This window comes from Monodelphis domestica, chromosome 7 (assembly GCF_027887165.1).
Source record: "Monodelphis domestica isolate mMonDom1 chromosome 7, mMonDom1.pri, whole genome shotgun sequence".
NCBI lineage: Eukaryota > Metazoa > Chordata > Mammalia > Didelphimorphia > Didelphidae > Monodelphis > Monodelphis domestica.
In genome coordinates this window covers 32,304,974-32,331,979 of record NC_077233.1, presented here as the reverse complement: position 1 = coordinate 32,331,979, position 27,006 = coordinate 32,304,974, and the positions used below count along the sequence as shown (strand labels likewise).

At 40.6% G+C, this 27,006-nt stretch overlaps 1 protein-coding gene and 1 long non-coding RNA gene across 5 annotated transcripts in view; one reads left to right on the top strand and one right to left on the bottom strand.

Annotated features, from left to right (window-relative positions):
- FRMD4B (FERM domain containing 4B) overlaps positions 1-27,006 on the top strand; it is a 395,155-nt gene that overhangs the window by 308,840 nt on the left and 59,309 nt on the right. For all 4 annotated transcript variants that reach the window (XM_007500068.3, XM_001372543.5, XM_007500069.3 and 1 more), the window contains 2 exons: positions 18,143-18,226; positions 23,374-23,439. In XM_007500068.3, coding sequence (XP_007500130.2) covers positions 18,143-18,226; positions 23,374-23,439 — 150 coding nt within the window. The remainder of the gene's footprint in view (positions 1-18,142; positions 18,227-23,373; positions 23,440-27,006) is intronic.
- LOC103098360 (uncharacterized) lies at positions 3,478-8,254 on the bottom strand. The gene is made up of 2 exons (XR_001623811.2): positions 7,929-8,254; positions 3,478-3,613 (listed from the first exon to the last, which is right to left on the bottom strand). It is a non-coding gene; the product is annotated as an uncharacterized LOC103098360 (long non-coding RNA).

Below are 27,006 nucleotides of genomic sequence, written 5' to 3'. Positions count from 1 at the left end.
TATTGCTCTTCTCTCTTGGAAGCAACACATGGAATTGATCTAAGATGGAACATAAGGGTTGTTGCTTTTTTTTTTTTTAAGTGAGAATAGTAGGATATGGATGCTATTCCAAGGACCCATTTGAGGGCTAAATCTATAACAACTGGCGTCCCATGCCCCATGTGCCACAAACTTTGCGCCTCAGCCTTTGGACTTCAAAGCCACATAAGGGTACATCAATAGATGATAATGCACAAAGACAATAGTCACTCTCGGTCACCGAGAGACTATCACTACATTTTCTTTCAGAAGCTTCTGCACCAGTCTAATAAAAATCAATTTAATAGAGTTGAGAAAGAGAGCTAGTTTGGCAGAGTTCAAATCTGCCCTCAGACTCAATACCCTAAGCAAGTCATTTAACCCTATTGACCTCAGTTTCCTCATCTATTATATGAGCTGGAGAAGGAAATTTTGGCAAACTACTGAACCATAGGAAGAGCTGAGGAAAGACCTTGGCTAGTTGGAGGTTTTGTTTTTAAGAGGGAAGAGTGAGAGGTGAGGAATAAAACCTTGATAACATCAAATGCAAGCCCTGCCTGGCAAGTTGCTTGTTGGGTGACCTTGTACAAGTCACTTCTGGGCTTTTCTTTCATTATAGCATTCTCTGATTGATCTGTAAAATAATGGTGTTAGGTTAGATCTGGAGTCCTTACCCTTTTTTGTGTCAAATAATATAGTAGTAATATTTTTTTAAGTTCCTGGATTCCATGAAAACAAGTATGCCCACAAGATTTCATCTCAGTCCTCCTGTTCTATCAGAGGGGTTTTCAAGCTAAGGGGTGATACTACAAGACTGAGTTTCCTGGAAGCTCAGTACTTCCAGGAGGATTTGCTTGCCTTGGGCTCTATCTAGATCAGCTTCTGCTCAGAATCTATTCCTTCTAGTTGTGTGACCCTGGGCAAGTCACTTAACCCCCATTGCCCAGCCCTTCAGCCTTAGAACCAATGCAGAGTAATAGAGTATTGGTTCTAAGATGGAAGGTAAGTTTTTAAAAATTAAATTACATTTTAGAAAAGTGACTTGAAAAAGGAATTCTAGTTTTGAAGGTTGATTCATCAGCAAGAAAAAAGATTTTACATAGTCATGTATAAATCTCATTCATTCCATTTTTTCAATCATGTCCAACTCTTTGTAACACTATTTGGCGTTTTCTTGGCAGAGATATCAGTGGTTTGCCTTTTCCTTCTCCAGCTCAATTTGCAGATGGGGAAACTGAGGTAAACAGGGTGCCCTTCAGCTTGTAAATGTCTTGAAGCCATAGTTGAACTCAAAAAGATGATTTTTTCTGACTCCAGGCCTAGCACTCTGCCCATTGTACCCCCTAGCTTCTCCTAAATGCTTTTATTTGAATGAACGAAGAGGGGAATAAACAAAAAAGAAAGTCTTAACAAAAAACTGTTGCTATTGTTGCTTGTCCATTTTAGCTACTACACAGTGGATAACTAGATACTATCTGCCTTTGATTTTTTTCTAAAAGTATCTTCAACAAATTTTTATTAACCCTTCCTAGGTGCCTCACATGCTAAGGACTAGGGAAGGAAGGCAGGATATTTAAAGACTCAAGAAAGACTTTATGGCTAGTTAGATGACAAGACTTGCACTTAGCCAGGCACACAAGACAGTATTATGTATGATTATAATTAGTTTCCATCACATAATTATAATAAGCCCTTTGGACAAGCAGGGAGGGGAGAGACTAATTATGGATTCCTTGGAAAGGTTGAGATTTGAGACTGGATTTGAAAAATAATGATGATGTGATTGGATTGAGTACAGAGCAAGAATCCTTTTTTTAATCCTTTTTAATCTTTAATCCTTTCCATTTTAGGATCAATACTGTGTATTGGTTCCAAGACAGAAGAGTGGTAAGGGCTAGGCAATGGGGGTTAAATGACTTGCCCAGGGTCACCCAGCTAGGAAGATTACAGAGGGAAACATAGTGAAATATGTTATTAAAATTTTTTTTAAGACCTAGTCCATGGACTTCAGCTTCAGAACTACAGAAGAGGGGCAGCTGGGTAGCTCAGTGGTTTGAGAGCCAGACCCAGATATGGGGAGGTCCTAGGTTCAAATCTGGCATCAGCCACTTCCTAGCTATGTGACCCTGGGCAAGTCACTTGACTGACCCCCATTGCCTAGACCTTACCACTCTTCTGCCTTGGAGCCAATAGGAAGGTATGGGTTTAAAAAAAAAAACTGCAGAAGAGGAGACATTTAGATGACTCAGTGGATAGAACCAGGCCTGTAGATGGGGTTGAGACCCATCTTAGCTGTGTGACCCTGGACAAGTCACGTACCCCTCAATTACCTAGCCTTACTGCTCATCTGCCTTAGAACCAACACATAGTATTGATTCTAAGATGGAAGGTAGTAAGGGTTTTGTTTTGTTTTTTTAAAGAACTAGAGAAAAGGGGGTAGCTAAGTAGTAGCACAGTGGATAAAGTACCAAGACTGGAGTCAGAAAGACCTGGGATCAAATCTGACCTCAGATACTTCTAGCTATGTATCCCTGAGCAAGTCACTTAACTCCCATTTTCTAGCCCTACTGTTCCTGGCAAGTCACTTAACCTTCATTGCCTAGCCCTTGCTCTGTGGTCCTAGAATTGTTACTAGGGATAGAAAGTGAAACGGTTTTAAAAAGGAAAAAATGGAGGAGACGATGAGGAGAGGCTTCATCACCACCATTTTCAAAGACTCAATGGGAGTGATCCATCTTTATTTGAGAGGGATTGTCAGTATTTTAGGTCAGCACGTAACCTTAGAGGTCCTCTGGTTGTCTCCTCATCTTACCATTGAGGAAACAGATCCAGAGATCAAGTTCTATCTACCTTGGTAGTCCTGAGGATTGTTCATTGATTTTTAGAAGGATTTTTGGAAATCCTGCTCCCAAAGCAGATGAACAACTTTTCTGCCATTTATAGTCTTTGACAGTTAGTTGCCAGGAGCACTGAGAAGGTTGTGCCTAAGGGTTACAAAGCCAGGACTTGTCCAGGATGGCACGGAATCCTGTTTGTGCCTGGAAGGCTGGCCCAGGCTGCCTCTCCTCTGACAATGTACTCCCCTAAAATCAAGAACCTAAAAGATCACTTCATCCAGCTCCTTCCCTACTAGGCTGTCTGAGAAGTCCCAGCCCCCACCCATCCATTTAACCATTTCCTACCGTGGCAATCCAATTATACTGGATGGAAGTTAATTAAATTGCTAGAAGAAGGACTTCCATTTTCCTTAAACAACTGACTGGATTTCCCCGCTAGCCAGAGGTTAGCCAGGGAGCTTGAGAGATAACCGCTGACCCGTGGGAGTAATATAACACAGACAAATGTAGTGAATTCCTGAAAGCTGACACATCTTGGAGACAAGGGTTTATCATGGAACCCCTTAACAAGGGAGTTTGTAAAAGGAGAGAGTTTGAGGAAAAAAGAGCCTGGAAGACTGAATTTGCTGCCCAACTTTAGGGGGTTTCCCCCCTTTATTTCTACTGGTGATGAAGGCTGTGGTAGAAGTTAACACCTGGCTTCAAATTGCTGGGAAGTTCCCGACTTTCACAGCTTTTCCCTGGACTCTGGCAATTTCCTAGGGGAAGAGTAAAGCTTTAGGTGTCTGGGAAACCCTGGTTATATGGGGGAAAGTGGGGGCTTTGAATAAATTGAGCCCTAAGGCTTGTACTTCAAAGGTGGAAATGACTGAATGGGGTGCATGTCACTATCTCAGTTCCATCCATCACCATCCAGGAAAGGGAAGGCTGAGAATTGCCTCCATTTCTTCAAGATTGGGGAACTGTTTTCCTTGGGAACCTTAAACCTAAAGAACAAAGAGGCTTCTTTTTTTTTTTTAAACCTTTACCTTCCATCCTAGAATCAATACCAAGTATTGTTTCTTAAGTAGAGAGAGGTAAGGGCTACGTAATGGGAGTCAAATGAAGTGCCCAGGGTCACACAGCTAGGAAGTATCTGAAGCCACATTAGAACCCAGGATCGCCCATCTCTGGGTCTGATTCTATCCACTGAGCACCTGGCTGCCTCAAAGAGGCTACACTTTAATAGGAATTGGAATTTTCAGTCCTGTTTCTGATCAGAAATTTGCCAGTATATGATACGTGAGAGGACAATGCAATTGACCAATTAGTCTTTCTTTGACTCCTTAATAGCTATTTTTAGAAATCATATTCCCACACACACAAGGTTAATAGTGCAGAACTTATTTTTCGTAAATCCCTGCAGTACATTGCATTGGCTTTTGGATCAAGGTGGCCATTGAATGGCTCGCTACAAAACTGAAGCCATATTGTATTATTCAAAATGACCTTGCTTTTCTTCTCCTTTCAATATTGTTTTTCCTTGGGCAGCTTGGACTGGGTCCAGAAGCTCTGGGGTCAGATGCTTCCTCTGACAAACATTTATCAGCTCGGTGACCAAAGGCATCCTTAAACTTAAAGAGTTTAATTAGATGGCATCTGAGGCTCTATCCACTGAGCCACCTAGCTGCCCCTTTAGTATTGATTCCAAGACAAAGTAAGGGTTCAAAAAATAACAACTAGCAGCTGGTGGCATAGTGGGTAGAATTCAGGAGTTGGAAGTTCTGAGTTCAGATCCTACCTCAGATACTTATTAGCTGTGTGACCCTGGGAAAGTCACTTCACCTGTCTGCCATAGTTTTCTCATTTCTGGGGCCAAGACTATTAAATTTTTCCTGTGAGGGAATGAGCTTGAGATAGTGATTAGACTTGGACTTGGCCAATAGTTAATCACCAAGCATTTATTTCAGAGCTCCCTGTGTGGGGGCAATTTAGGCAGCTTCAAGTTGGAAAGACCTGAGTTCAAATCTAGACTCAGATACTCTTTGATCCTGGGTAACTCACTTAACCTCATTTGCCTTGTCCTTGTCCTTCTGTCCAAAAGGACAAACAAATAAAAGGCACCAATAAAACTTGAGAAAATGTTGGAGACTTCAAATTCAAAATAGAGTGATCACTGTCTTCTTAGACATTTTAGAACCAATCTTATTCATATTTGAGCCTCAGAACTTGGAAAGAGGCCTTCCAGATTCTTTTTCCAGTACTATGACTGACTTGATCCCCTAATTACAGAAAGGATAAGAGGTGAGTTTTCTCCAAAAAAAAAATGCCAATGATAATCTCATCTGAAAGAGGTAGAAATAATAAAGACTTGGGAAGCCTCCCATTAAAGATGCTAAATAAATAGAACATAGTTTTTTAAAATTGGGAAAGGTGCAGCAAGGAAAGAATGCTGGATTTGGAGTCAGGACCTGGGTTCAAATTCTACCCTAAGCCCATTAATCAACAAATATTAAGCTTCTGCTGTGTTCCAGACACCATCATGGGTTCTGGAGATGCAAATACTGGTCCTTCCACCCTCTATGACCTTTGGCCAAGTCGCTTAATTTAGTTTCTCTGGGCTTTAGTTTGCTTTTAAGAATCTCAATAAATCTTACATTGAGGCATGAGAAGAATATTATTATTTTATGGATTCTAAAAACTTCTTTTATGAAAGTCATTCCACAGACTCTGTTCTGATGCCTCACTGGCTTGGAGTTCACTCTGGGTTTCTTCAAAGTTAGGCCATCAATGCCCAAACTGAGGCAGTCCCGCCAGACTGGATGGAACCAGAGATGGGCAGTGTGGCCGTCTGTCCAAGGATTGGCCTAGCCAAAGGCAGAGAGAGAGGAAGGTCATTCCTAGACTGGCCACACAGTGCTGGGATTTGCCAGGGACAGGAATAACTGCAACCACAGAGGAGCTGTGACCTATTGGGGCTGGGGGAAGAAAGGACCAGCCAGGTGGTAAGCTAAGCACTGAGGATGCCAAGACAAAGATGGCACAGGCAGCCCTAGTCAGCGAGGAATTGATACTCCAAATGGACTATAATACTATACAGGACAAATACAAAATGGATACGAGGTAGTTGGAGGACAGGCAACTCTCAGAGTACTTTAAGCAGACACTCACTGTCTGCCCTGCTTCACCCTCCACTCCCTTTTTGTATGTTGGTGATTTTAAAGAGAAGCAGAATGGAGGGACCTATAGAGACTCAGCCTGAATCAGCCAAGCCAGATGGCAGCCCAGGGCCAGTCGCTTTGGGTACCTTCAAACTTCCCTAAGGCTGGACCGAGATAATCATGTTCTTATGTGGGGAAGAGTCCAGAAAGATTTTCCACAGGGAACTTCTCTACAGAAAGGAAATCATGGAAGACTGTAGGGGGAAGAGGAGACAGAGAAATAGAAACAGAGAGAAGAAGGGACAGAGACAGAGAAAAAGAACAGAGACAGAAATAGAAACAGAGAGAGAGAGGAGGGACAGACAGAGAAAAAGGAATAGACAAATAGAAACAGAGAGAGAAGGAGGGACAGAAAGAAAGAGGGACAGAGAAAAAGAACAGACAGAAACAGAAACAGAGAGAAGGAGGGACAGAGAAAGAGGGACAGATAGAGAAAAAAGAACAGATAAATAGAAACAGAGAGAGAAGGAGAGACAGAAAGAAAGAGGGACAGAGAAAAAGAACAGACAGAAACAGAAACAGAGAGAAGGAGGGACAGAGAAAGAGGGACAGACAGAGAAAAAAGAACAGACAAATAGAAACAGAGAGAGAGAGGAGGGACAGACAGAGAAAAAGGAATAGACAAATAGAAACAGAGAGAGAAGGAGGGACAGAAAGAAAGAGGGACAGAGAAAAAGAACAGACAGAAACAGAGAGAAGGAGGGACAGAGAAAGAGGGACAGACAGAGAAAAAAGAACAGACAAATAGAAACAGAGAGAGAAGGAGGGACAGAAAGAAAGAGGGACAGAGAAAAAGAACAGACAGAAACAGAAACAGAGAGAAGGAGGGACAGAGAAAGAGGGACAGACAGAGAAAAAAGAACAGATAAATAGAAACAGAGAGAGAAGGAGAGACAGAAAGAAAGAGGGACAGAGAAAAAGAACAGACAGAAACAGAAACAGAGAGAAAGAGGGACAGACAGAGAAAAAAAGAACAGACAAATAGAAACAGAGAGAGAGAGGAGGGACAGACAGAGAAAAAGAACAGACAGAAACAGAAACAGAGAGAAGGAGGGACAGAGAAAGAGGGACAGACAGAGAAAAAAGAACAGATAAATAGAAACAGAGAGAGAAGGAGAGACAGAAAGAAAGAGGGACAGAGAAAAAGAACAGACAGAAACAGAAACAGAGAGAAGGAGGGACAGAGAAAGAGGGACAGACAGAGAAAAAAGAACAGACAAATAGAAACAGAGAGAGAGAGGAGGGACAGACAGAGAAAAAGGAACAGACAAATAGAAACAGAGAGAGAAGGAGGGACAGAAAGAAAGAGGGACAGAGAAAAAGAACAGACAGAAACAGAAACAGAGAAGGAGGGACAGAGAAAGAGGGACAGACAGAGAAAAAAGAACAGATAAATAGAAACAGAGAGAGAAGGAGAGACAGAAAGAAAGAGGGACAGAGAAAAAGAACAGACAGAAACAGAAACAGAGAGAAGGAGGGACAGAGAAAGAGGGACAGACAGAGAAAAAAGAACAGACAAATAGAAACAGAGAGAGAGAGGAGGGACAGACAGAGAAAAAGGAACAGACAAATAGAAACAGAGAGAGAAGGAGGGACAGAAAGAAAGAGGGACAGAGAAAAAGAACAGACAGAAACAGAAACAGAAGGAGGGACAGAGAAAGAGGGACAGACAGAGAAAAAGAACAGACAAATAGAAATAGAGAGAGAAGGAGGGACAGAGAAAAAGAACAGACAGAAACAGAGAGAGAGAGAAGAGGGACAGACAGAGAGAGAGAAAAAGAACAGACAGAAATAGAGAGACAGAGAGAACTTTTGTTTTTTAAGGATTAGAGATACATTTAAGAATTGGAAATTGAAGCTGCTGTTGGCTGACCTCAGCACCCAAGAATGATGGCACTTGTAATGAACTTCGAATATAGCTTTCTGTCTTGGCATCTGGAAGACATTAGACGAGAGAAAGTGGGAGTGAATCCTCACTGCCAGGCACATCTCCGAAGGTGGAGGATGTGGATTGATTATAGAGGCCTCTTTCCTTTAATAGGGAGGCATTAGGAATACTCAGTGGGAGTCACAAGCATCTTATATTAATGGAAAGGGAGTCAAATGAACATTTGAGCCATCGCCTTGGGCCTGCTCTTTCTCGATTTCTGTTGAAAGGGTTCTAACTTCTCATTTCTGTTGAGGATGTCAGTTGGGAATCCTGAGAAGGGTTTGCAGCAGCAGCTGGAGGGTGGGGGGTTGGTTTTTTCTTTACAATAGCACCTTTATTCGTTGTTTTTGTAAAAGAAAGATATTGTAGATCTTAGAATTTGAGCAGGAAGGGACCTTTAAAGGTCATCTAGGCTATGAGTTATCAATGGATTGAGCACTAGACCAGGAGTCAGGAAGCCCCAAGTTCAAATCCAGTCTCAGATACTTTCTGATCCTGGACAAGTCACTTAAAAAAATTTTTTTTCCAGGGCAAGTCATTAAATTATTCTGCCTCAATTTCTTTAACTGTAATGGGGGGGGGGGGGAGTCATAGTAGCACCTACCTCCTAACATTGCTGTGTGAATTTAATGAAATAATAATTGGGCACATAGTAGATGCTATATTAGTGCTTATTATTATTATTGTTATATCTATTCCAATCCTCATTTTAAAGATGAAGGAAATGAGATCCCTGAGAGGTTTGTTATTTGCCTAAGGGATACAGGGGTCTAGTGACATAGCTGGGATTTGAACTCAGGTCCTCCAAGACCCTGACTCTCTTACTAATAGAAGGGATCTGAGCTAGATGCTTGCTCAAGTCCTCATTTGCAGCATAAAATCTTATTATTCTGCAGTCTCTGGAGAGGACTACTTTTAAAAAATAAATTCTGCTAAGAAAAAGTTGTGAAGGGATAGAGGAAAATTGCCCAGCAAGTAAAGGAGATCTAAGAGATATCATTAATTAACACCACAAATCAGGTGGAGATTCTAAGAGGAAATTCTAGTTCTCCAAGTAGAAACCTAATATTCAAAGTTTGCCAACCCATCCTGGTCTTCCTGTGGCCAGGAGAATATCCTCTGTTGGGGCTCCAAGGGCAGGAAAGGGCACAAGTACGGTAGCTACAGCTACATTCCATCCCTTTTAATGTGTCTTCACCCTACCCCACTAATGTGGAAAAGATTGTCCACTCAGTGACTTTCCAATCCTCTTTTCTTCTCTTCCCTCCTCCTTAATCCTCTATAGTCCTTGATGAGTACCATCTCCCTTTTCTTTTTTTCATTTTAAACCTTACTTTCTGTCCTAGTGACAACTCTCGGATAGAAGAGCAAGGACTAGGCAAAATGGAGTTAAAATGACTTGCCCAGGGTCACACATCCAGAAAATTTCAGACCACATTTGAACCCAGGACTTCTTGCCCCTAGATCTGGCTCTTTATCCTCTGAGCACCACCGCCACCCCCCACCCCCCATTTTCTTGATACTCTCTTTTGGATTTCATGAACACTGCAGAGTTTATCTTTTTCTTCCACCTTTCTGATTTGGAGTCAGCTTTAGAACTGGAAAATATGGTTGATCCAAGCTCCTCCTTTTAAGGTTGAAAAAACGGAGGCCTTCAAAGTTGAAATGATTTGTCCAAAGGTCCAAAGTCCAAAGCTGAAATTCAAACCCAGGTCCTGTTTCTATTGTTCATGCTTCTCAGTTTCCTCCCTAAGCTAATCTTCTCTCTAAAACTCTTCGGTCTCCAACCCAGTCAATCAAGCTTAATTCTTAGTAACAATCTCTTTATCTCCCTCCCTGTCTTCCCATTTCCTGCCCTTTCTCCCCACTCCCTACCTCCCCCCCCCCCACTAATCAATTGGCAAGTAGATTGTATGTGTTGTAAAGCTGAACTATCTTTCCCATTCTATTCCCTCTTCCCCATCTTCACTACTCAGAGTCCTAGTTCAAATACTCTTTTCCCCTTCCCTTCCCTCATGAATCTCTCCTCCAATAAAAGCTTGAAGATGTAGATTATTCATTGTTGGAACAGCTAGTTGACTCCGTGGACAGAGAGCCAGGGCTGGAAGCAGGAAGTCCTGGGTTCAAACACTTCCTAGCTATGTGACCCTGGGCAAGTCACTCAAACCTCCTTACCTAGCCCTTAGTTTCCCTCTGCCTTGGAAGTAATATATAGTATTGGTTTCTAAGATGAAAGTTAAGGGTTTAAAAGAAAAAATCTGGCCTCAGATTCTTCCTAGTTGTGTGACCTTAGATAAGTCACTTAACCCCTTTTGCCTAGCCTTTATACTCTTCTGCCTTGCAACCAATATTTAGTATTGATTATAAGACACAAGGTAAGAGTTTTAAAAAAAAGAATATTTATTGGCAATAGCCTTGCTTTATTCTCTAGCTACCTTCAGGGCAAGCAATCAGCTACCTAGAAGTCATTCCTTGGATTACTTTTCCCTTTTACCCCTGCTGACCCAGTTGATTATTGCCTCAGTTGACCATTCTATCTGATCAAACCTCCATCCATGACATTTCATTCTCAGACCCTTTTTATCTCTGGTCCCTGGCTTCTCTGACTTCTATCAGGTCCCAATTTAAAATCTCAGCTTCTGCAAGAAGCCTTTCCTGAACCCCCTTAATGTTAGTGCCTTCCCTCTTGAGATAACCTCCAATTTGCCCTGCCTCTATCTTGTTTGGACATATTTTGTTGCATGTTGTCTCCCCCATGAGCCCGAGTTCCTTGGTAGAAGTCTGTCTAGATGCATGGATGGGTGGGTGGGTCAGTGGATGGATGGATGGGTGGATGGATAGGTGGATGGATGGGTGGGTCAGTGGGTGGATGGGTGGGTGGATATCATATTGTCTCTGACAATGTCATCTATTCTCTTGGAGAATGGCGACTCCTCAAAAGGAAGAACGTTTTATCTTTTCATCCCCAAGGCTCAGCAGAAGACTTTAGTATAGACAAATGAATGAATTGGCTAATATTCCACCTGGTGGTCCTGCCACTTTAACTGCCCTTCCTTTGGGTTCTTCTGATTATTAATAAGAGGGACCTGGACAACAGCCTCCTAGCCAAAGCTGCTGAACAGGTTGGGAGGGAACAAACATGGCTAAAACCATGGACTTAATAACTATCTCTCCTTGGAGGATCAGTGAATCCTTGGAGAGCAATTGATCAATCATTAAACATTTTTCAAGGACCTACTATGTGTCGACTATTGTGCTAGGACTGGAGATACAAGAACTAAAATCAAATAGACTGTTCCTTTAAGGAGCTTATAGTGTAATGGGGGAGACAGTACCTACATGAAAAAGTATATATAAAATAAAGACCAACAAAATGAGGAACAGGGCTAGCTATTAATGGAAGCATGGGAGATGAAGGGATTAGTTCATCTGCCTCATTTTGGCAGATGTGGAAACTGAGGTTCAAAGAAAGAAATTGATTTACTGAGCATCATTCAGCAAATTAGATTTTAGACTTTATTATAAGAGAGTTTTGCCAATGAATATTTATGGCAATGAAGTTATACCATGTTATGAAGTAATCCAGATTAATCCCAGGATTCTTTTGAACTAGATTGGGGCATATATTGCTTACTGCTTCCAATCTTTGACTGTAGGAGGGAGATATGCATTACCCAGAAGGTATTGCTGACCCTTTGTAGGCTCCCAGAAATTAGGTTTTGAGATCCCCAGGGTAATCTGGTTTTTGCTTTAGGAAGCTTTTTTTTTTTTTAAACTATCCTATAGATTCCCAGGGCATAACTGTAGGAGGCATATGCAGCAAAAAGCTTGAAAGAGGCCCTATTGAAATTGCATTTTATATAGGGAATTTTAGGGCCCCCAATTTGCTAATTGCAGGCACCACCATCCACTAGAGTGTTCCCCCTCGCTTGGCAGGTGGCTAATTGTGCCTGGGAGTGAAGAAGGAAGCTCGCAATTAGGCGGGAGCAGGTGCACATATTTGCTGGGGTGGCTGTTTGCTCACAAGTGTTTGTGGGCCCAAAATTTTGCACACTTTAAAAGGAAGAGACTGTTTAGTCAGCCTTGAATCTTTTAAAATGGATGGAACAGATGTGTGTGTCGCCATAATCGGAAGCATAAAGGTTTCATTTTTTTTTTAGAAGAGGAAAAACAGGCCACACAAAAAAAACAGAAGGAACCAAAGGGTTAAAGACAAACATTTTCCCTTACTCATTACTGGGATGGTACAGAAGGAGCCCTGGAGTTAGGAGTGAGGGGTAGACCTGGATTCAAATTCCTACTCAGATTTTTCATCATCTACCTGACCTGAGGCCAATTCATTCCTTAATTTCTCTGTGACTCAAGTTTCCTCCTCTGTAAAATGGGAATGATAGCTTTTTTTTTCCTACTCCCCATTATTACATGGATTAAAAAATTAGAACTAAAGAAGACTTTAAAGAAGATCTAAATTAGTCTCTTTAGAAAAGATCTAAATTAGTCTGCACACTCTCCCATTTTTACAGAGGAGGAAACTGAGGAGCACAGAGATTATGTGACTAGTCCAAGATGATTCAGATGTATTAAGTCTCAAAGTTGTACTCAGCCTGTCCTTACTCCACAAACCATATTCATTCCCCTTATTAGTCACTCTTCCCCGCTCCCAGCCAAGGGTTGCCAATTTACTCAAATGAGATAATGGTCCAAAGATACTTTGCATATCTTAAAACACTCTATAAATGCCAGTGATAATTACATATAATACGTAGTTGTCCCCGGGTCCATCATTGCTCCTGGACAGCTTGGTGTCCAGAGTCTGAAAGGGATCTTTGGGAAAAGATCAGAGAAAATTCCAGTCGAGCTTCTCCGTTTGCACTCCAGTCAGGATGTAGGAATGATTGTGGTGGCATCATTTGTCTAGATTTATAGGAGCAGTCTCCAGCCTGAATAGAGATAAACGCCCTTCAAATGCTTGCTCAAAATAACATTTCTGTTACCATCAGAGCTTAGGAATGGCCTGTTTGAGGGGAAAGAAATATCCTGGGTGTTGGCAAGAGTCAGCTATCTCTGTTGAGCCTACCGTCTTCTTGGGCTCTGGATACACAGAATGAGGGGTCTAGTTTTTCCTTGAATACTGCCCACCTGTGTGACCTTGAGCAAGTCACTCATCCTGGGTATGTTTCTTCATCTGATGGCATGGAGGAAGAATTCATTTATTGAGACTTGAAGATAAGTGATTGGAGTTCAAATCCTACTTTTTAAGATTTAATAATAGCTGCTTGACCCTGGTTGGGTAAATCCACTTAACATCTCGCAGGCTTGGGTACCTCACTGGAGGCTTCTGAAAATCCAGTGAGGTAACTCATGTAAATGCTTGTTGACTTGACTGAACAGGAGAAGGAGGAAGAGGAGGAGAAGTAGTTGTAATTATTGCTGTTGTAGTAATGGTAGTAGTAGCAATGGTGATGGTGGTGGTGATAGTTGTTCCTCAGTTGTTTTTAGTTATAGTTGACTCTTTGTGACTCCTTTGGGGTTTTCTTGGCAAGGATACTGGTGTAGTTTGCCATTTCCTTCACCAGCTCATTTTTGACAGATAAGGAAACTGAAGCAGACAGTGTTAAATGACTTGCCCAGGGTCACACAGCTAAGAAATGTCTGAGGCCAGATTTGAACTTGTCTTTCTTACTCCAAGCCAGGCTTTTTATCCACTGAGCTACCCAACTGCCCTACTAGCTATAATACTAGTTAGCATTTGCATAATGCTTTACGGTTTGCAAAATATTTTATGGGTTATTTCATTGGATGCTTTGCAGCCACCCTGTGAGGTTGATGCTTCTTATCCAGAGCGATCTCATGACTCTTTTCAGCTCAGTCTCAGAAAAGAGAAATCTGTGTTGGTTACAGAGATTAGAAAGTTGATTGACCAGATAGATTTAAGGTAAGAATGTAAACAGAAACCAGTTAAAGCAGAATTCGAACAATCCCTGCCCTCCAAGAGCTTCTGAGCTATCCCTCAATTTTAAGTAGAACATTCTAGAAGAGATAATGAAGCTAAATACATTTGTAGACTTTGGATCACTTTCTTGGGACTACAGCTTTGTAATTTCGGACTTCTTTATTCTTACTTTCCTCTATTAATTTGAAACATCTAAAACATGTTTAGATTTCGAACTGGGCAGAAATGATTTTGCTCACTGAAATGTAATGTTGGTTTGTCTGCCTCTCTACTTTTCTATACCACTACTATTATTTCTCTCCCCTTTAATCCTTCCAGAGACAATAGTGTATGGTATCGGAGGGCTGTTTTTGCTCCAAAATTGAGAATGAAGACTTCACATGCTGATTCTTTCCCCCTTTTTAAAACACCTATTTATCACCTTGTTCAAATGTAAATGTTCTTTGTTTTTGGAATGAATTCTTTTGTAATTAAAAATATAGATAGATATTCTCTCTCTGTCTCTATTTTTCTGTCTCTTTGTCTCTATTTCTCTGTCTCTCTCTCTGTCTCTCTGTCTCTGTCTCTCTGTCTCTCTGTCTCTCTGTCTCTATCTATCTATCTATCTATCTATCTATCTATCTATCTATCTATCTATCTATCTCTGTCTCTCCCTCAGATCACTAGTTCACCAAACTGGCCAAAAGGAAAATAGAGACAACATTTTTTCATATACAGTAATAGGGAAGTTTGTAAGTGGGGAGAGAGCTTTGATAGGGAAAACAGTAAATTCAGTTTTGGACTTGTTGAATTTAAGATGTCTCGATGTCCTAGCTAGATAGTAACTAAGTGCTTCAGTGCATAGACTGTACAGCCTGGAGGCAAGAAGACTCATTTTCTGAGTTCAAATCTTGTCTCAGATACTTCCTAGCTTTGTGACCCTGGGCAAGTCACTTAACCCTGTTTGCCTCAGTTTCCTCTTCTGTCAAATGAGCTAGAGAAGAAAATAGCAGGGGCAGCTAGATGCCTCAGTGGATAGAGAGCCAGGCTTGGAGTCAGAAGGACTTGGATAGCTGTGTGACCCTGGACAAATCACTTAACTCCAATTGCCTAGTCCTTATTGCTCTTATACTACCAATGCTTAGTGTTAACTCTAAGACAGAAAGTAAGGGTTTGGTTTTTTTTAAAAGAAGGAAATGGCAAATCATTTCAATATCTTTGCCAAGAAAACCTCAAAAGGGTCACAGAGTTGGGCACAACCCAAAAAAAAAAAAGAAAACAATGGAACAAAAATGTCCAAAAGACATTTGGAGATGTGAGGTTGGAGGTTAGCAGAGCAGATAGGGCTGGTGTTATGTGATTTGGGAATCATTCTCATAGAGATGATAATTGAATGCTTGGAAATCAAACAAGTGAGTGAAACCTCATGAGGGAGAAGAGAAGAGGGACCAGGTTGGAGCCCTAAAGGGCACCCTAAGTGAAAATGGTTATAGCCAGGACACAATTAGAGCCCCAAGTGGAGGAGAACCATTTAACCTCAATGTGCTTTCTGGGTATTTCTCAAAGACTAAGTTACGGAGAAAGTGTAGACCCGAGTTGCTAGAGGAAGTTTACTCATCGAGGAGGAGTTCCCTATATCTTTGAAATCATAGGTCTTGTGTCGGCCCCATAATCGCTCTTATACAGAGTTCTACAAACATAGGCTACGCTGTCTTTGTGTCTTTTGGTAATAATGACTTAATTTTTCAATCCGATTCTTTTTTTTTTTAAGACCCTTCACTTCTATTTTAGAATCAATAATAAATCTTGGTCCCAAGACAGAAGAGTGGTAAGGGCTAGGCAATTGCAGTTAAGTGACTTGTACAGGGTCATGCAGCTAAGAAGTATTAGAATCCAGATTTGAACCCAAGTCCCCCCATCTCTTGTCATGACTATCCACTGAGCCACCTAGCTATCCCATTAACAAATTTCTGACAAATGTGCTTTCTGCATTTTTAGGTAAAAGAATGTGAAGGACTAGGCAAAAAATAAGGAAGGAATAGAAAGGACTTTGTTGTGAGCTGACAGGTGACCTTTAGAATGAACAAGCAGAATTATTGTATATTTTGACTTTTAGACAGCAGAAAACCAGTCTTCCGAGGCTGTCAAAGCATCCTACTCGGATTTTTAATGAATAGAGGCTTGTCCGCATACAGTTGTGAGTTCCAAGCATCTTGAGGTTTTTTGTTCACCGGTTTAGAAATTCAGGGCTTGCAAATGGTGAATGGAAAAATGGCAGATTGGGAGTCAAGGATTCTGGAACCACCACTTAGTGAAGGACATTTAACCTGTCTCAGGCTTTGATATCTTGGCCTGTAAAAATAGAGGAAATTAGACTAGAGCAGTAATGTCAAACATTATAGAAACAGGGTTTCTTCAGCTGCTATTGCCTTAGGAAAACCACATATTAACATTATCTATGCTTTATTGCATTTTTATTTATTTTGCTAAATATTCCCCAATTATCTCTTTTTTTAAAACTCTTTACCTTCCCTCTTAGAATCAATACTGTGTATTGTTTCCAGAGCAGAAGGTTGGGAAGGGCTAGATAATGGGGGTTAAGTGATTTGCCCAGGATCACACAGTTAGGAAGTATCTGGTTGGATTTGAACCCAGGACTTCCCATCTCAAGACCTGGCTTTCTAGACACTGAGCCATATAGCTGCCTCTCTACATAAAGCTTTTTTGAAAACTAGTCTTGTTGCTTTTGAGTTTCTATTTGCTTTGCTGTCACTATCCCTTGTTACAAAGCACATTTAAAGTCAAATATGTTTGCCTGATTTGACACCTTCTCTGAGGAAGGGATGTTTACATCATGAGACCTGTGGAATCATAGCTCATCATCCCTTCGATCTGAACTCTCATGTCTTTTAGTGGTGTTTTCCTTTATGTTATTGTGGTTGATTCACATATCCTTCTTTTATCTGTGTGCTTCTCTCCATCACTTAGAACCAAGTCTTCCCAAGTTCCCCCAATTCCTCATTTCTGTGATTTCCCACAGTGCAGCCATATCCCATCACAGACATATACCCAAATTGTTTCTAGTATTTTGCTATCACAAAAAATATTGCTCCAAATTTTTTGTATATGACTACCCTTTCCCACTAATAATAACAATAATAATGATGATAACTGACATTTATATAGTGCCTCCTGGGTTCAAGAGACTGTGCTAAGTGCTTTACAAATATTGTTTCATTTGATCCTCTCTCCTGAACATTCTAGATCTGTATCCCTAGAATTGGGACCAACATTTATGAACAATTTCTTTACTTATTCTAGCATAATTCCAACTTGATTTTACCCCTTTGCCATTACACCAACAATGTATGGGTGTTCCTATCTTTTATTATTTTTGCAAATTTTCTGGGTAAGGGTAACATAAAGCTTCCCTGTATCATTCTCACCCTCTTTAATCTCTTTCTGCTCTTGAGTTCCTGGGGTACCTACTGTTTGTCAGTGCTACTCATTTGTTTTCCCTAGCACCTAGCATGGTGCCTGGGCATACCATGGGTGCTTTACAAACATTTGTTGGATTAAAGTGAGTTTTTTAACCTGCTGCCTTACATTGTCTTTGCGGGTCTTTTCCCATTAACTGAAAGCTGAGTTCCTAGGTATGATCTTTAATAATTATAACTGACATGGATATAATATTTTAAAGATGTACAAAACTTTTTACATACATGTTCTGTATCATCTCTTCCCCTATTGTTATGCAAATAATTATAGATGCTCAGCAAATATTTTTTGGATGGTTGTCTTATGAATAATAATGTGAGCTTTTAAGGTTTGCAAAGCACTTTATATCATTATATTGTTATCCTCACAACTACCCTGTGAGGTTGATGGGACACGTATTATTATCCCTACTTTACATATGAAGAAACAGTGTGTGAGAGAAATTAAGTGATTCATCCAAGGCCACACAGCTAGTAAACATCAGAAATTGGTGTTGAACGTGTGGCCCTCCCAGCGCGGGCTCTTCGGACTTTGTCCTGCTGACTTATTCTTCTCTGTTTACTAATAGTTTTATCCACATGAGACAATCCAAAGAATTGTGTTTCTATGACACAATGCTATATTAAATAATCGCTTCCCAGAGGCTGTTGCTTTTATGATTATAAACATCAAAAACATTTTATTTCTGACCATGAGGCTGATGATTGTGTCCTGCTTTTATTTTTAGTGATGACAATGCCAGGAAAGACTTAAAAACCCTGCCCGTGTTTCCTACACAGACGCTTCAGGAGCACCCATCCCTTGCTTATTGGTAAGTTATCTTGAGATACAAACACAGTCGGTCAGTCAATAAACATTTATTAAGCACCTCCTATGTGCCATATTGCCTCACCTGTAAAATGAGCTGGAGAAGGAAATACTCCAGCATCTCTGCCAAGAAAACCCCAAATAAGGTCACAAGAGAATTAGACACAACTGGAAAATCCTACTGACTAATAACAGCAATGTTCCAGGCACTGTGCTAAGGGCTGGAGATACAAATACGAGAAGGAACAAGTCCTTCCAAGATCTTACTGTCTACTGAGGGAAGACTATTGAGAGTTGAATATTTTTCAAGAGATAGAAGATAGAAAAAAATGTGCAAAACAAAAAGTATCAGCTGATGTCTGACCTCAGAAAGGCCAATGGGCTGTCTAGGAAAGCAGGTAAACTATTCCTGTTCCTACCTGACCCTAAAGCCATTTTTAGGTCCATGGCTTTGGTCTAGACTTGCTGGAGGTGGCTAAGTAGTAGTTACTGGTAAAGTCCTTGTAAAAAGTTGAGCATATTCAAAGGACGATAGATCCAAAAAGGGAAACCTTTGCAATTTCCTATTCCAGCCCTCATGTTTTACAGTTGAGGAAACTAAGGCACAGAAAAAGTTGGAAGAGGATTCTTTATATAAAACACTAAAAAGAACCTCAATATGTGCATTAAAATGCTTATGATGATGGACAACTAGGGGGTGCAATGGATAGAGAACCAGGACTGGAGATGGGAGGTCCTAGGTTCAAATCGGGGCTCAAGACCCTTCATAAATGTATGACTCTGGGCAAGTCATTTAAATCCCATTGCTTAGCCCTTACCATCCTTCTTCATTGGAACCAATATTTAGAATTCTAAGAGAAGGTAAGGATTTTTTTTTTAATGATCATGATGGGAAAAAAAAATAAGATTTGATTTTATTAAATTTAATCAAAAGGATGCTAAGGTGTCCAAGCACCTGATAAACTGTTTCTTAGAATCTTAGCTAAGAAGGGACATCAGTGGCTGTGTAATGCAACCTGTTCCTGACATAGTATGATGTTGGGCAAGTCAGTTAGCCTGTCTTGGCCTCATTTCTTCAACAGTAAAACAAGAGGATTGAACTCTGCGGACTCTGTGGCCCCTATGGCTCCAGATCTCTGATTCTCTGATCCCACGAGCCCAGACAAATGGCCATCTAGCCTTTTCTTTAAATAATTCCAGTGCTAGGGAAACCATGCTTTTATGAGATGATCCATCATCCTTTTGGGTAGTCCTGCTTCTTAGAAACTTTTTCTTGAGTATGTTTTGCATGATAATATATGTATAACCCAGGTCAAATTGCTTACTATGTTCAAGACTGGGGAGAGAGGATTTTGGATCTTCTAATTTTGGGAAATGTTTGTTGAATATTGTTATTACGTGTAATTGGGAATCTAAATTATTTTTTTTAAGTTTTTCCTGACATCAAGTCTAGATTTATATCTTGTCCCACCGTGTATCAGAGCAAGGCAAATCCTTCTTACATGGGAAAGCCTTTCAGATATTTCAAGAAAGCAATCATCTTTTCTTAAAGTCTTCCCTGAGTAAAACTTCCCCCATTTCTTTACCTGGCGGTCCTCAGGGATCCAGGGATAGATTTCAGGGAGTCCATGAACTTATATGAGAGAAAAAATGGCATCTTTAATTTTCATTGATCTTTGGTTTCCTTTGTAATAGTATTTATGCATAACAACAATAAAACATTCTGAAAAGGGGAATCTTAGACCTAAAGCGGAAAAGGTTAAAAAATCAAAAAGTCAAGATCCTGAGACACTTTGAAGAACTCGGGTGCTTTTCTGGATGCCCTCCATTGGCTCCAAAAGTGTGGTGTCCAGAAGCGAATATAGTATTTCAGATGGAAACTGACTATGCAAAGAGGAATGGGAATGGCATAACACCTCTAAGTAATACATGGTCTTTTTTTTAAAGAATTTTATTTAATTAATTGATTCAGAATATTTTTCCATGGTTACATGATTCATGTTCTTTCCTTCCCCTCTCCCCCTCCCATAGCCAATGAACAATTCCTCTGGGTTTTACATGTGTCACTGATCAAGACCGATTTCCATATTATTAGTATTTGCATTAGGGTAATCACCCCAATCATGTCCCCATCAACCCATGTGATCAGGCAGTTAATACATGAAGTCTTGAAGTCAGTTCTCAGCTACCATTTCACACATGTTGTTGCCTGATAATGAATTTGAAATCTACTAAAATTCCTAATTCTCCATTAATCAGCAAGTATTTATTAAGTGCTTACTGTGTACCAGGTACTATGCTGTGTTTTGTGGATATCAGTATAAAAAGAGAAGGCAATTCTTATTTGTGATGAACTCATGTTATATTGAAAAAGGCAGCAAGGAAAATATATATATATATATGTGCCGCATGTACAATATAAAGTGAATACATATTAAAAATATATAAATATAAGAAATATATAAATATAGGGCATCTGTGACTCAGTGATTAAGAGCACTGGACCTGAAGTCAATAAGAATTCCAGCCTAGCTGTGTGACCCTGGGCAAGTCACTTAACCTCTCTGCCTAGGAGGCAGCTACGTGGTTCAGTGGATAGAGTGCTGGGTCTGGACCAAACTGGACCGAACTAGGAAGCCCTCGGGTACTTCCTAGTTGTAAGACCTTGGGCAAGTCATTTAACCTTTCCCTAATTACCTGCCAAAGGGATCCATTGGACCCACTGGAGAAGGAAATGATGAACTACTCCAGTGTCCTTGCCAAGAAAACCCCATGGATAGCCTTGGTCATAGTTGGTCATGACTGAGCAACTGAGCAACAAAAAGTTCTTCCTGGTAGTTTCAGAAGGAGGTGCTCCCAATTGGGGTGGGAGACACAGCAGTGATGTGTGGTGAAGCCAAAAGGCTTCCAGTGATGGAGCTGCATCATAAAGAGAGGAATGGATGCTTGGAAGTGGGGGTAAGGAGGGAGCGGATTCCAGGCATGCAGGATGGACAGGCACAGATGTGACAAGGAAATCACTTTTAAAAGAGACTGATATATATTAATTTAAGGTCGCCAAGGAATTCAGCTATGTAATTCCTAAATGAAAACTCAAGTCAGCCGTCAACCTTTTATGGAATTTTAATTACAAACAGGAGGAAGAAAGGAATTAGAGATAGAGAGATAGAGGTAGAGAGAAAGGGGAGAGAAGGGAATAGGGCTTAAATACCCCTTCTGTTTAGGCTGGGCCAAAAGGCCCAAGCCCTTAGATAGCTGAGGCAAAGAAAAGAGATCAGTCCCTATTACTCACGTGACCAAAATGGAGAAACATTCTCAGAGCCCCCACCTTCAGCTTCCTCCAGAGCAAGCTTCTCAGAGCACACTGCAACCACTCCGACAAACTCCTAAAACAACCCCCCTGAGTCTTCAGACCCCTCTCTCTTTAAGGAAACCATCCAAGTTGCCTCCCCTCAGTTCTCACATCTACCAATCACTGTCCATCAATTTCCCTGTGCCAATGGAGGCTCTAGCTTAACCCAGGACCGCCCAGAGGTCTCTGGCTTTGCACATGTCTGTTGAAGGTCATATTTTCAAATAATTAAATCTTTGATCCTTTGCTACAGCCCTTCCTAAATCCTGTTAACCTGAGTAGGGTAGAGATTGGAATAATTAAATTTTGATCTATGCTGCAGCCCTTCCTCAATCCTGTTAGAACTGAGTAGGGTGGAGATTGATTCCAAGTATCTCCATTGTATCGATTCTAAAATCAATCATGACTCAAAGAAATTCCTGTTCTATGCTTAAGCATAAGTCAAAGTCCTTTCCATTGTTCAGCAAAAGGTTTCTGTCCTAAAGTAATCTTAAGAAGGGAGGAGGGGGAAACTCTCATGCCAATGGGGTTCACATTCCAATAGCCAAGACCCACTATCAATAGGAAATTTTTCAAGTATGAAATTTCCCAATGGTGAAATTTCCAACATTTATAAGTCTAAGGAATTTTGAGGTTTACACAGAGACAGGAGATGGAAGGTTGATTGTGAGAAAGAGAGAACAGTTTGCCAGGCTCGTGGAGTGCAGGTACTGTTTGAAAGAGGTTGTGGGTCCAGGTTGTGAAAGGTTTTAAAACTGAACAGTTTCTGCTAGAGGCAATGGGAAGCCCCTGGAGTTTGCTGAGCCAGGACTCACTCACCCACTCACTTAAAGAAAACCAGCTGCCTGCCCTGGGTAGGATGGACTTGTGACACAGCGTGCATTAGGAGGCTTTTGCAATGATATAGTTAAGAGGTGCCCAGAGTGCCTGAACTAAGGTGTTTGACCATGTGGCTAGAGAGAAGGAGTGCTGGGAGAAGGCAGTGGCCACAGCAACAGTATTTGAGCCTTGATTGGATATGTGGGGTGAGGCAGGGTTCCATCCCATACTCAGGTGCTTTCATCTTTCCACCTGGATGGCTTGTGCTCTCGCTGTATCTGTAGGATCATATTCTAGATAATTCATTGGTCATGACAGTCGGCTGGATTTGATTTTCTCCAAAACTTTAAACGAGGAAAGCAGAAACACAAAAAAATTCCACGTTACAAAGATACAAATGAACTACCCTGTGTGGATGTCTAAGTGGATGGGGGAAATGACTAGATGTTTCTATGAGATTTGAAGATCCTGTAACAGGGTTAGCTACCTTTGCTCTCCACCCCGGAGCTTATCTCCCTTCTGAAATTGTGAGTTGGGGGTGGGGTTGAGGGTCGGGGCAAGACTTCCTGTTCAAACTTTGGAATGTGAGGAATACTCCCAATGAGAAGAAAAAGAATGGCTTTGGGTTTTACTGACCCCAGAGGGAGAATTTAAATTGTTCTTTTACAATCGGATTTTGATCTGAAGATATACTTGGGAAATAAAACAGGTAGAGGAAAAATGCTAATGTTCCTAAATATTTAGAGAGATGCTAGATCTGTCTTTGGGGAAAATATTCTGATTACTTTTCCCATTTCTATCCTGCTACTCTCCACCCATTATAAAGGGAGGTCCAGGGGCTGCTGGGCCACCTGAACAAATCTGCCAATAGCTTTCCTTTAAAGAGTTATTTGTTGGTCTTAACAATAGATCATAAAATGAAGACATTGCTTATATTAAAAGTATAAACTTTATATGTTTTTAAATATTTTTTTTAACAGTGAGGACCGAGTAATTGAACATTATCAAAAAATCAAAGGTTTGACTCGAGGACAAGCAATTGTTAGGTGAGTATTTTTCTTTTTTCCTCCCTCTGCATATGAATTAGTTTCCTTGTTTTGGGATGTTCACTTGCATAATTGGAAATATTTTGACACTAAATTTTTCAATATGTTGTCAACCATGTATCATATCATTCGTGGAAAACCATAAATTGGAAAATCCTCCTCCCTCCCCTCTATTCCTTCTTTTCCTCTTTTCTTCTTTCCTCCCTTCCTTCCCTCCCTCTATTCTTTCTTTTTTCTTTTCTTTTTTCCCTTCCTCTTTTCCTTCCTTCTTTCTTATTCCTTCCTTCCTAAATTAATAGCCCATGCTTCCGTAGAGAAGAGAAACGTTTCATTTGTTTCTCTCCATATACAGGTATCATGTTTTCAGCGACCAAGATTGATTACATTGCAGTGAATCCCAGTTTAGCTACTGTTTTGTTTTTTTTTAACCCTTACTTTCCATCAGGCAGAAGAGTGGTAAGGGCTAGGCAATGGGAGTGTCTGGGAAGTGTCTGAGGCCAGATTTGAACTTAGGACCTCCCATCTCTAGGCCTGACTCTCAATCCAAAGAGCTACCCAGCTGTCCCCTAGCGCCTTCTTAAGTGGTGTTCTCATTTCCATTTTTAGTCATTATCACTCCATAATCAATCTTGCCACTTCCTCCAAATTCCTAATATTCATTCTTTCTTGTGTACAAGGTATTATAAAGTTTTTTGAGAATGCATTTTTGATAGAACTTACACTAGGTATTTTTGGTTTGCATTGCACGTTCTCAGTCAGTTTTTATCCTCTGCATAATAAGCAAGGTAGATTTCCTTTTCATAATAAGAGTTGCTTTCTATTTGTTAGAAATCAATTTCATGTTCTCAATTTGACATTAAAGCAATTCCTTAATTTCTTAAATTTTACATATATAATTACTAGTATGTAGAAGTACTCTTATACCACCTAGATTTCCTAATACACTTCCCCTCCTGTCTCTTCCAGATGACCATTTTTTTAATAACAAAGGGAGGGAAAGCAGTTCAGTTTAACTAATTAACTCATCCTCCAATTACATAGAGAGTTCCACACTATTATCCCTCACCCTTGGGAGAAAAGGGAAGAAGGTACATCTTCAATAATTTTGAACTTTATGAGGTCAGAGCACTCAATTTCAATTATTTTGTGACGGTTCTTTCCATTTGCTGGAGTCCCTGTAAATAGGATGTTTCCAGTTCTTTTGACTTCCCTTTGCATCAGTTTGCATATCTTCCCATCTTTCTGTATTCATCATTTATCACTTGAAGTGCAGCAGTATTCAAGTTACCCTCATACCAGCTTTAGCCATTCCCAGATCACTTAGATCACCATGGGCATCTAGGATCATGCTACCATGAAGAAATACTGTTCTAGATATTTGGGGGTACTTGAGATCTTTTTAATCATTGACCTTGGGATGCCTAGCAAGTGATCCAAAGAGAATGGGTGTTTTAATCACTTTCTTAGAATAACTGGATATTGCTTTACAGAGTACTTGGACAAATTCACAGCTCTACTGATAATGTATTAGTGTACCTATCCTTCCTCCAACCCATCCAACAATGAGTTTTTCCTATCTTTTGTTATCTTTGCCAATTTGCAAGACTTAAGGCAAAACCTCCTAGTTTTTTAGATTTGTATCTACATTACAAATTCCCCCATTCCCTAGCCCCAACAAATAACCAACAAGTCATGAAAGAACCAAAAGATTGTTTTATAATGTAATAGCGAAAATCATAGACAATGTCTGGGCCATTTTACTACTTCCCTCAGTTTAATCTCATGTTTTATCAGAACCTGCCTACAACACTATATCTTGACCATGACCTACTTATTCAAAGAAGAAATAAAATTAGCTGTCCTATTTCCCCAGTAAACTTGTTGGTTATACTATTTGTTGTTGTTTTGTGAAACAGGATATTTTGGCTGAGAACATCATTTTAAAAGGACATTTGGTTCTATGTAAAGAGTTCTTTCTTAGGATTTTGAACTGGAAGGAACCATAGAGATCATTTTGTCTACTTTCTCCATTTTAGAGAAGAAGCAGGCCCAGGGAGTTCAAATAATTTACCCAAGATCACACAGCTGACTGGGCCCCATGGCTGGAATTATCTCATTCCTTGGTTCTGCCTCCCAGCTTCCCCAGCTTACCTCAAATCTCAGCAAAAATCTCACCTATGGAAAGCTTTCCCTGGTCTTCTAGGCTTAGTACCTTCCATCTGAGACTATCCACAATTAAGCCTGAGCTGCTTGCTTGCATGTTGTCTCTTCCCATTAGGCTGTGAGCTCCTTGAGAATAGGGACTGCTTTTCTTTTTTGGATCCCCTCTGGTTCAGTACAGGACCTCACAGATAGCTATATGTAGTGGGTAGTTAAATAAATGCTTGATGATTTGACTTGACCTAGCTAAGTCACTTGCAGCACTAAAGATTCAACCCAGTTCCATGATTCCAGTCTGTTTTAATGGTGTTCTCATTGTTTTTTAAGAAAAAAAATTTCTTAATGTTATGAAATTAAACCTCAGTGAACAAGAAGATTGCATAGTCTCCACTCTGTAGATCTTGGATTTTACAGATACTTCATACTTAACCTGCTAGTTTTAACAATCTCCAAATCATATTTGTCCCCTTCTGAACCTCATTTTGCTTGCTTTCTTCTGCTGATTTTTCTAATGATTCTTTGATACTTTTTTTCCTTTTTCCTGTATTACTGTTAAAACCTCTCTGATATTCCCCAACTCCCTCCCTGCCTAGAAAACAAACAAGCAAGCAAAAAATCTTCAATCCCCCCTTGGCAACAAATACATAGTTACAGAAAACAAATTCACAAAATGGTCAGGATGTCTGGAAATATCTGGCTCACTGCACCTGGTGTGCTCATCTCTGCCAAGAGGCAGGAAGCACAAAACTTTTATCACTGTTCTGGAATTAGGATTGGTTATTTTGTTGTTCATAGTTGGTTTACTTAATAGTTACAATATTGCAGTCATTATTGACTTATACATTGCTCTCCTAGTTTCCTTTCATTGAATCAGTTTATATAACCCCTACCAAGCTTCTCTGAATCTATCTTATCATTTATCTTTTGCTTCCCTCCCTTGCTTCCTCCCTCCTTTCCTCCCTTCCTCCCTTCCTCCCTTCCTTCCTTCCTTCCTTCCTTCCTTCCTTCTTTCCTTCCTTCCTTCCTTCCTTCCTTCCTCCCTCCCTTCCTTCCTTCCTTCCTTCCTTCCTTCCTTCCTTCCTTCCTTCCTTCCTTCCTTCCTTCCTTCCTTCCTTCCTTCCTTCCTTCCTTCCTTCCTTCCTTCCTTCCTTCCTTCCTTCCTTCCTTCCTTCCTTCCTTCCTTTTTTTGAGATTGGATCTCCCTATCCCACCCTGGATGAAAATATAATAGCCCCAAACCTTCCCAACCCACTGCTGATCAGTTTACCCCTCTATAGGCAGTTTGGTGTTCCTCCTTCCTCACCCCCCACCTTGGGGGTACACTATGTTCATGCCAGACTTTGTGTGGACAGCAATCAGTCTTGCACCAACTGCTCCTTAGAACTCCTGAGCCTGAGATCCGCCAGC